Consider the following 10,624-nt stretch of genomic DNA (forward strand, 5'->3'; position numbering starts at 1 on the left):
CTTTTTCATGTTCCTCAATCCAATCCTGAACAATCTTTGTAGTGTGGCTGGGTGCATCATGCTGCTGAATGAGGCCATTGCCATCAGTGAATACTCTTGCCATGAAGGAGTATACTTGGTAACTAAAGTAACCTGCATACGAATGCCAGGACCCATGGTTTCCCTGAAGAACTTTACCCAAAGCATCACACTGCCTCCACTGGCTTGCCTTCTTCCCATAGTGCACCCTGCCATCCAACTAATGTAACAGGAAATGTCACTCATCAGACCCGGCGGTGTGGCCCAATTCCGACACTCACATGCCCATTGTAGGCATTGTAGGACAGGGGTCAGCATGGATGCTCTGAATGATCTGCAGGTACGCAGCCCCATACACAACAAGTTGTGATGCACTGTTTGTTCTGACACCTTTCTTTCGTAGCCAGCATTAACTTTTTCAGTAATTTTTGGTACAGTAGCTCCCCTGTGGGATGGGGCTTGACTGGCTACCCTTCACTCCCTACACATAACAATGAGCCTTCTGCACCCATGACCCCATCGCCAGTTCACCAGTTGGCCTTTTGGCAAGATCTGTCCACTGCATACTGGGAACACACCACAAGACCTGCTGTTTTGTAGATGCCTTGACCCAGTTTCCTAGCTAATGAAAATGTCGAGATGAGGACCAAAGAGGTGTCAATGCCAGTAAAGTCATTCAGATCCTTCAGGCTCAATTATGCTCCTTTTATGTATGAAAATAAATATTTCAAATGATATGATCGTTACTGCCCACATCCTTCTGTGTATCCTTTAGATTTGCATGGATATTAAATAACATCCGCTACAGGACAGGAGTTCTGTATTTCTCTCTAATGATGTTTTATTAATCACAACACATCCATGTAAAGAGCTTTGGGTCAACTCTGTTGTGAAAGGCGCTATATAAAATTAAATTGAATTGAATTGAAATTGAAGTCAAATGCAAACATCGTGATGGCAGAGGTGGTTGTAATAATGTACTTGTTAATGTACTGCACTTGTTAAATGTGCTTGTTTTGGGCTCAAACACATTGGTCTCACATAGACCTCCACTTTTCCTTTGCTGCTGTCCAAATGATATTTAATTCCTGTCCAGTCTCCTACCAGCTGTGATAATTCTTTGTCTCTGGGCCTTGCCAAAGTAACATTTTTTAAATATCATGTCTTGCTTGAACTGTTGGCTATATTGCCCCCACGATTTCCAGTGGTACTGTTCCATTTAGTCCATATCCTTGTTTTAAGATAACTTGCACAAATACTGATGAAATCAATTCAGTATACAGACAGAAGGTTCCGTCCGTATGCGTATAATGTTGAGCATGAAAGAACCTTTATGCTTGCCCATTTTTCCTGCTCCCAACGCATCAACTTCAAGAACTGACTGTTGCCTAATATATAATGGCACCCTTGATAGGTGCCACTGTAGTGAGATAACGTTATTCACTTCACCTGCCAGTAGTTTTAATGATATGGTTGTACATATTTCCTACATTGTATGTTTGGGGATATCGGGTCATTCTTCAACATAAAAACTCCCCTGATGTTTGAAGGTTGGAGCAGTTCGAAATTTATTTCACACCGATTCGATCTGATGTTTGGGGAGGCCATGGAGATGGACACGAAGAAGAAGTCAATCTTTGAATTAGTTTAGCTCCATCCATCCATCCATCTATTCATCCATCCATCCATCAGGTCAAATACAATATGCCTGTTTCTGTTTGTGTATTTCAGTGTGGACCTGGTGGTTGCCTGATTGAACTGGCCCAGCAGCTCTTTATCATAATGGTGGGGAAACAAGTCATCAGCAATATCCAGGAATTCCTCATCCCGTATGCTGGTCTTTCTAATTTTGTGGCACCTGTTGCTTTGTTACCTGCAATCTTCTTCCTAGTCAACATTAACCTTTGTTGTACAGATGGCTTTCTTGGGACAAACTTAACATTCTCCTCTATATAATATGACATTCAAACTGAGTCCTGAAAATGTTCAATAATATACTCCTGCACAATTCTCAATGGCAATCATATCGCACTTTTCAATCTTTCTTCAGCAAACTAATTTTTATTCATATCAAAGACACTCTTTTCAACATTACAGGTCTTTACATTACAATACGGCAAGAGAAAGTACTCATGCACATGCAACTTCTTTACTGAAATGGTCTCATAACACTATACAGTACTAGGGATGTAACGATAAACGTAGTATCGTGATAAAAAAATATATTGACACCGTTGTCGGACTGTTACGATATCAACCACGATATCACATAGCTATTTTGGTCGTATAAGCTCTGTCTCAAAAAATACATACTACATTAATGAATGCTTTGTGCTCTAATGGCCGTGTGTAACCCACATGACAATAGGTCAGTAAATCCATTACAAAACAACTATTTGAACAATAATTTATAAATTGGCCAAATAGAAACAAAAACACATTTACAGTATATTAGTACTACGGAGCCCCTCTGGTGACATAGGAGTAAAAAAATATATATTGCGTGGCCACGAATTATAACGCATGGCCATGAGATAATTAAGTGGTGGCCACGTCTTTCTAAAACCGTGGGAACGACTTAGATTTCCTGGGATGTTGTACACCGCTCTAATGCACTTAATTGTCAATAACGCCTTTAGGAAGTTAACATGTGTCTTCTCACAATTATGTTATCAATTAAAAAATTATAATTTCTTTATAAAATTATACTTACTTTTATCCACTCTCGAAGTTGTCCATGTGTTTCCAGGCATTCGGAAATCTCGGGGCCACACATTATTGTCTCGCGGCCACCACTTAATTATCTCGTGGCCACGCATTATAATTCACGCAATATATTTTTTTTTTCCTATGTCACCAGAGGGACTCCGATAATTTATCTCTATAAGAAAAAAGACGATTGTATGCAGATTGTGAGGTGATGTCACGAAGTAACATGGAGAGCGCGGGTTGTTTTTTTGCAGAATTGTTTTCACGCTTTTTTTTAGCGTGTTAGTATGTATGGACGTGGCCTATATTTCACCCAGTAAAAACAGACCCGGCAGAAAAATGGCAGAAAACACTACTTCGGAATTGCAGATTGTGTTTTGATTAAAAGATCCAGCTGCTGCAGTAATAATTAATATATTATAAAGGAACTACTGACTGCTTGTTTTTGTTTTATAATTACATGCATTGTTCAGTCTTTCATTGCAAAGGACAATTACTGTTAAGTTCTGGCAAAGGCTTAAGATCATAGCTGGATATTTCACTAATAATGAAAAGCAGAAGCACTTTATGTTAAAAGGAAGAAGTAATTTGATATAAATAAACATGTTGATTATTAAGAGTTTTTTATCTTTTTAATATCGTGATAATCATTGTATCGTGAACCTTTTATCGCAATATTATCGTTCAAATTTTTGGTATCGTTACTTCCCTATGTAGTGCCAAACAAAAAGAGAAGTCACACAGTACTGTATAGCAACAGCATCATGGTAATGCAGATACAACAAAATGGCAACATACTCTCACTGCAATTGATGGAAGATATTCTTGGCTAATTATGAAAGTTTGCTGAACTATTTTGCATGTCGTGGCTTCCACAATAGTTACTTACATACCTAGATTTGGATGTAAAATTATTTCTGCGGGAAACCACAAGACTGATTTTGATCAACAAGACTTAAGCAACTGATAGTTATGCCAAATGAGGACACTTGATTGATTTGCAATTTTTAAGAAATTTTGTTCTACTGTGCACAAGTGACTTAATTGTGTAGAGGCCACATGCATTGTTCTGCAATCATTAACTTTCATTTGATAAACATGGCAAAGAAATCAGTACCATGTTTCATTAGCTTGTAAAAGCAGAGTAGTGTTTTATTAATGATGTTATTTATGTAAATGTGCAATTTGCTCCATTTTCTCCACACAAGGAAGATAAAGGCATGGCGACAACGGCAACAGCTATCTGGGACCAGGGGCACACAGGTACCCCGGGAACGCCATCGCTGGGAGAAGGACTACACACTCATAGAGTGCGAGGGTCTCTTTGATGAATACCTGGAGATGGGTAAGCTAATGACATTTAAGGAGATAACTGATTTTAAGCATACATTTTATAATATCTAAGGCAAGATAATATTTCTAGATGGTCTCATTGTTTCTTCACATTTACAGTCATGTATATAAGTATTTGGACAGTGATACATTTTTTATGTACAACATCTGTTTGCTATGACAACAGATTAGACATGAAACATTCAAAATGAGTTTAAAAGGTAGATGGTCAGCTTTAATTTAAAGCTATAGACCGCTACATTGGCTAAAATGCAAAGAAGTTATAGTCATTTTTATACATAGACCCCCATTTTAAGTATTTTTTTTATTCTTTACCTTGGCTAGGTGTGCATTATTGCAACATCACTTCATGCATAACTGAGCTGATAAAAGGCCTAGACTTGATTCTAAGTGTAGCATTTTCGCTTGGAATCTGTAACTGTTGTCTTTCAATGGGGAGACTATGTACGTAAATCGCAGTAATTCCTAAATGGCTCATATGATATTTTTATTAAAGCCCTTGAATTTAAGCTGAAAGATCATACTTCAATCACGTCTTGATTGCTTCATTTCAAATCCATTGTGGTGGTGCACACAGCCAATATTCTGAAAAATTGTGTGACCATCTACAGAGGTGGACATTTCAGGTCCGGAAAGTAAAAATCCAGACCAGGATTTTGTTTCAACCAACCTGCTGAGTATAAAGATTCACAGCCATATAGTACTCAGCTGGTTGGTTGAAACAAAATCCTGGTTTGGATTTTTACTTTCTGGACCTGAAATGTCCACCTCTGACCATCCAAATACTTATGGACCTAACTGTATATCTTCTAATTTATACTGGTCGGACATACTTCCGGATGAAATAGGGCTGGATTCCTACTAATTGTGTGGTCAAGATTTGCTTACAGAGTTGGAAGGTTGAATATTCTGATCTGCTTTTTTGGCAGTCCTCCAGTTTGGCTTCATCACCATCTTTGTGGCAGCCTTCCCACTGGCTCCGCTATTCGCTTTGCTTAACAACTGGGTAGAGATCCGTCTGGATGCCCACAAGTTTGTATGCGAGTACCGGCGTCCTGTGGCTGAGCGTGCCCAGAATATAGGAGTCTGGTTTAATATACTGGAAGCCCTTTCCCACCTGGCTGTCATTATCAATGTGAGTCTACCTCCGACGGATTGTAACCAAAGGCTTGCCCAGAATAGCCATATGGGCTCTTGGGCATGTGCCCATGGGTACGACATCCTCGGAGGGCATGAAGCAGGGTAACCCACCATAAGCATGAGCCCCGGTCCCATTCACAAATTCACACGTTAAAGTGATTTAATACCTAATATTTAATATGATTGCATATTATTCTTTTAATATGGTACTCACTGGAAATCAGATGTAATGTTTTCCCTGTGTCAGATGCTAGATGCCTATGTATGTATGTGTGTATGTATAGGCACTGTTTAAACAAAAATCAGATATCTCCTTTGTTGCAACAATTTCCATGGAATGTACTTACGTTTTCACATCTGTGTATATATGTATATATACACATGTATACGTGCGTGTGTGTGTGTATAATACATATAAATATGTAACTTTGAATACATATATGTATGCTGCTATCTAACATGATGCTATTGTGTGTGTGTGTGTCTGTCTTTGTTTATGTATTTGTTATGTGGAGTGTGCAAAAGGCACTATATCTCAAAGAGAATTTTTGTTGGATTATCTTCTAGGCTTTCTTGATTGCCTTCACCTCTGACTTCCTCCCCCGGCTTCTGTACAAATACAAGTTTGACAACAATCTGATGGGTTATGTCAACTTCACCCTCGCCTATTCACCTCTAAACAATAGTTCCTCTAATCACATCTCTTCAGACAACCTCTTCAATGCCACCATATGCAGGTACCTCTACTGAGAACACCAAGCTGATGTGAGCTGCTGAAGACAAGCTAAACAAATTGTAATATTCTAATTGTACAGATTAAGCAAAGACTTATGAAATGTAGCGATAAAGTTCATTCAGCATATTAGATAGATAGTTGCTGATTTGCTTAATGCATTTTATTGTGTTTCCCCCAGATATAAAGCCTTTCGAGACAACAATGGCAGTTACACATTCTTCTACTGGGAACTTCTTGCCATTAGACTTGGTTTTATTATTGCTTTTGAGGTAGAAAATTCATGCAAAATTCTTTCCTTTATTGGGCCATTTTGGGCTATTTCTGCAGTAACAGGCCTTTTCTGAAGCTCCTGCTTAGGTTCAGTCTGCATCATGCTGACATTTATGGTTCTTTCTCCTGTTGACCAGCACGTGGTATTCTTCATCTTGCGTGCCATTGATTGGATGGTCCCAGATGTGCCAGAATCGCTGGAACTGCAAGTGAAGCGGGAGCGTTACCTGGCCAAGCAGGCGCTGGCAGACAATCAAGAGGCCCTGCTGGTGAGTCACTGGAGAAGAAGCAGCCAGTCTGCAGTACAGCACCTACTATACTTCCTGGCAGTTTAGGGAACAAGTCACAGGGATGCCAGTGTGTATTCAGAATCATTTCTTTCAAAAACAGCTGTTGACTTACCTGTCCTTCTAAAGTAAAATAAGCCAAAATACAATGGGATTTAGGCTCATGGAAATGTATGTGGATTTTGTGAATTCAGGGACATCGTTTGTTATGACTGTCCTGATGATTCTACAGTTAGGTCAGCATGATTTTCATATTTCTGGTGCCGTGCATAACACACCCGTGCTAAGTGGAGCAATAATCTTATTAACATCTAACAGTTAATTATCTAGTGTAACTTTTGAAAGCTACTGGGTTTAAGGGTTACCTACATACCCAGACGGTTCAGCTTTTTCCTATTTTTGCTTTAAACATCCTGCCTTCTTCCTCTGGTCCTGAAGCAAGCGACGCGGCTGCTGGCCCCGTGAGCCGAGCTCCAAGGGAGAATCTGGATCAGCACGTGCAGCCGAGGAATGTGTGCTTACAGTTTGCCAGTCAGCCTGACCGCATTATGTTTTTGAATGCATGACCTCACTTAGTTGGCACTTATCTTGCTTTTATAGCTTTTCTTTATAAACTTCCTTTCCTCTTGGTGATTTTTCAAAAGATGTATGTTATTTATTTTTGAGTTAGGTTTGGGGATTAAGAATAAAATAATCCAGTATTACAAATCATTTTGTAGATAATCATTACAAGCGCATGCCAAACAAAAGTATACTTCCTTTCTATATTACTGTGATATACATATTTTGAAGACATGTTCGAAAGCTGTTCTCTCTTATAATGTACTATAAAAACTATATTAGGTACAGTTTTGTTTAAAAGTAAACATATGACTGCTTGGCTCTAGTTATTTTTCTTTTCTATTTGCATCCAGTTGATGTCATGGATTCGTATTTTGACTGCAACATAAATAATGTTTGCAAATTTCTTCTTCTGACTGCTGATGTTACTCTGCCTAATGAATTATACTGCAATTAGGGAGCATTACTGATAAAATAACTTGATTAAATTATATATGTACATACACACACATACAGTACCAGTGAAAACTTTGGACTCGCCAAGCCACCTACAAAGGAGAGAGATAGAGCGTTGCATCACATGATTTGGCCACCTGAACAGTAGAAATGATTTTGGAGGAGCCTGACCAGAGAGTGAAGGAAAAGCAGCCAATTAGTGCACAACATATGTGAGACATATGAAAAGCATCCCAGAAGGTCGCCTCATGAGACTGGTGTAGAGGAGAGAGTGGGGTCAGCTGGTCCCTGGAGCAGTTGGGGTTAAGGGCCTTGCTCAAGGGCCCAATGGTGGGATCACTCTGCTGACCGAGAGATTTGAACCAGGAACCTTCTGAGTCCCAACCCACATAGCAACCCCCCCCCCCCCCCCAAAAAAAAAAGAAAATATTTTGGTCAGTCCATATATCTATCTTTATAAGCATTCTAAAATGCAGAGAAATGTTCAAAGTAACCTTTATATGGGCAGGTGTGTCCAAACTTTTGACTAGTATTGTACAGTAGTACCTCAACCCAGGAACAGTCCTGTTCACGAACAAATCGGTGTACGAACCAGATGTTCGAAAATTTTTTGTACTGGTTCGCAAACCATGTTTCAGGCTGCGAAAACACAAACATCCCCCAAAAGGGTCTATTGAAAGCGCCCCAAAGGACCACCCGAAACAGGAAGAAGTGTACATTATGCCCAAGAACGGTTGTGGAATGTATAAAAAACTTGTTGTAGATGTATGTCTTTACTATATCTCTTCAGAAGTTGAATATCTGAAAAAAAGAAAAAAATAGCGATACCTTTCAGTGATTGATAAACATGTTTGTGATGGTTTTAACAGTCACATATCTATACAGTAAGCCATCGTGCATTCGCCCTTTGTGATTCGCGAATTCACAGATCCGCGAAAATTTAATTGGAACTTAACTTATTTGCATCCGCAATTTTTTTTTTTGCATATATGTGTTTCTTTTTATGTACATACTGTACTGTACCTTTACAAGATGCGAATCCCATTCGCAAAGTTTATTCCCTTTGAAGCTGAACCTGCTCGTCCGATCCTCCCGTATGCCACGCCCCTTCATCTACCTCGTGTGGAATCCCCGTGTGATCAGCTGTTTCCAGCTGCTGTCATTAGACATGTGTATTTAAGTCTGCATTTTAGAATGTTTCCCGAGTCCGGTCATTAACGTCATTTTGAGTTTGCTGCCTGTTCCATTGTCCTGCTTGTCTTTACCTTTTGATTAAACCCCGTGCTCCCCGATTCCTTGCGTCCTGTCCCTGCTTCCCCGGTTCGTGCCCCGGCAATATGTGACTGGAACGCTAATGGTTACATAATTATTAGAAAATAGTTAATTTACTATTTTGTAATAGTAAGTACACGTTAATGTAAATTCAATGCACAAAAATTATACATTTCTTGAAAGGTGCTAATGTTTACATACTGTACATATAGCCAATGCGTCCCGGGTTTCCATCTTGAGACGCATTTGCTATAAACACTGAAAGGGTTAGTTTTTAAAGGTAATGTAAGCTAACTTTTAAATGAAATTAAAGTGTTTTGGAAGCATATTTAGGGTTTAAACTATAGAAATAAGTACATATTACCATTTTTAGTGACTTTACCAAACATCCGTGAATCCTCATTTGCGACGGGTTCTGGAACGTAACCTCACGAATGTCCGAGGTCTTACTGTACATAAAATTACAATACTTCATTAATATCATAAATTATTAAGTAATTCCTATCTAAGTGTTGTATTCTCCATTCACACATAGTGGCAACTGCGTATTGTTTGTTTACAGTACAAAGAAAGAAAGCTCGGCATCCAAACCTGTTAGAATCTTATAGACCTGAATCATGTCCCCCCTCCGTCTCCTATGCTTGAGGCTGAACAGATTTAGCTCAACTAACCTTTCCTCATATGACATTCCTCTAAGACCAGGAATCATTCTTGTGGCCCTACGCTGCACCTTTTCTAAGGCCGCAATGTCCTTTTTAAGATATGGTGACCAAACCTGCACACAATATTCTAGGTGAGGTCTCACCAAGGAATTGTATAATCTTAGCATTACCTCCCTTGACTTAAACTCCACACACCTGGAGATGTAACCCAACATCCTACGGGCCCATGCTTTCCCGTCATTGGGACATGCCTTTTAATAATGGAATTCAGGTGTTTCATTCAGATCATTGCCACAAGTGTATAAAATCAGGCATCTTGCCATGCAGTCAGGTTTATAGACTTTGTGAAAGAATGGTCAATCTGAAGAGCTCAGTGAACTGTACTCTCATAGGATGCGACCTTTGCAATAAGACAGTTTCTGGATCTCTTCCCTGCTAGATACAGTATTTCACGGTAAGCTGTTAGTGGCAATATGGCAAAGTTGAAGCATTTAGAAACAACAGAAACTCATCCCCAAAGTGGCACACCACGTAAAGTAACAGATATATAACAGTCATATAGTGAATAAAAGTCAATGCCCTGTTGACTTGATAACTTCCAATCTTCCTCAGACATTAACCCCAGCACAAAAACTCTGGGAGCTTCATGGAATGGGCTTCTATGGCCAAGCAGCTGCATGCAAGCCTCACATCACCAAGCACAATGCAATTCGGTGTGGAAGAATTGTGTGCGTTTGATGTTGATTTCTCATTTATCTGTTTCCTTAGGCTGAAGAAAACCATTTCAGGTATGATACACACATTAGTGAACATGGATAGGCTTAGAAAGTGATAATCAAAAAGGCAAAATTCTATGCTTGCTTGTGATTGATTATATGTGATTGTTTCTTAATTTTTCAACTTCACACATTCATTTAAAACATAACATGCAAAATGACTATGGTAGGACAGAGATGATTTATCTGTGGTAAGGAGAAAAGGACGAGACACGCGGGGCAGGGTGTCTGCAGGAGTCACATTGAGAAGCAATGACACGGTCTACAGTGAAGGTCTAGGTCAGTCACCCCACCAGGTCTCAAAGCCAGATCTCCATCACCAAAGACTGCAACAATAACACTGCATAAGCAAAGAGCTTAGCTCACTGGCATTGCAGTCAAAGT

At 39.4% G+C, this 10,624-nt stretch overlaps 1 protein-coding gene across 5 annotated transcripts in view; it reads left to right on the forward strand.

Moving 5' to 3' along the window:
- The window catches only part of ano11 (anoctamin 11), a 32,282-nt gene extending 23,460 nt beyond the window's left edge, over window positions 1–8,822 (forward strand). For all 5 annotated transcript variants that reach the window (XM_023831387.2, XM_072702275.1, XM_072702277.1 and 2 more), the window contains 7 exons: window positions 1,750–1,847; window positions 3,936–4,072; window positions 5,010–5,215; window positions 5,788–5,957; window positions 6,135–6,225; window positions 6,364–6,495; window positions 6,952–8,822. In XM_023831387.2, coding sequence (XP_023687155.1) covers window positions 1,750–1,847; window positions 3,936–4,072; window positions 5,010–5,215; window positions 5,788–5,957; window positions 6,135–6,225; window positions 6,364–6,495; window positions 6,952–6,978 — 861 coding nt within the window. In that variant the 3' untranslated portion in view covers window positions 6,979–8,822. The remainder of the gene's footprint in view (window positions 1–1,749; window positions 1,848–3,935; window positions 4,073–5,009; window positions 5,216–5,787; window positions 5,958–6,134; window positions 6,226–6,363; window positions 6,496–6,951) is intronic.
- The last annotated feature ends 1,802 nt before the right edge of the window (window positions 8,823–10,624 follow it).

The sequence above is a fragment of the Paramormyrops kingsleyae genome, chromosome 18 (assembly GCF_048594095.1).
Source record: "Paramormyrops kingsleyae isolate MSU_618 chromosome 18, PKINGS_0.4, whole genome shotgun sequence".
Taxonomy (NCBI): domain Eukaryota; kingdom Metazoa; phylum Chordata; class Actinopteri; order Osteoglossiformes; family Mormyridae; genus Paramormyrops; species Paramormyrops kingsleyae.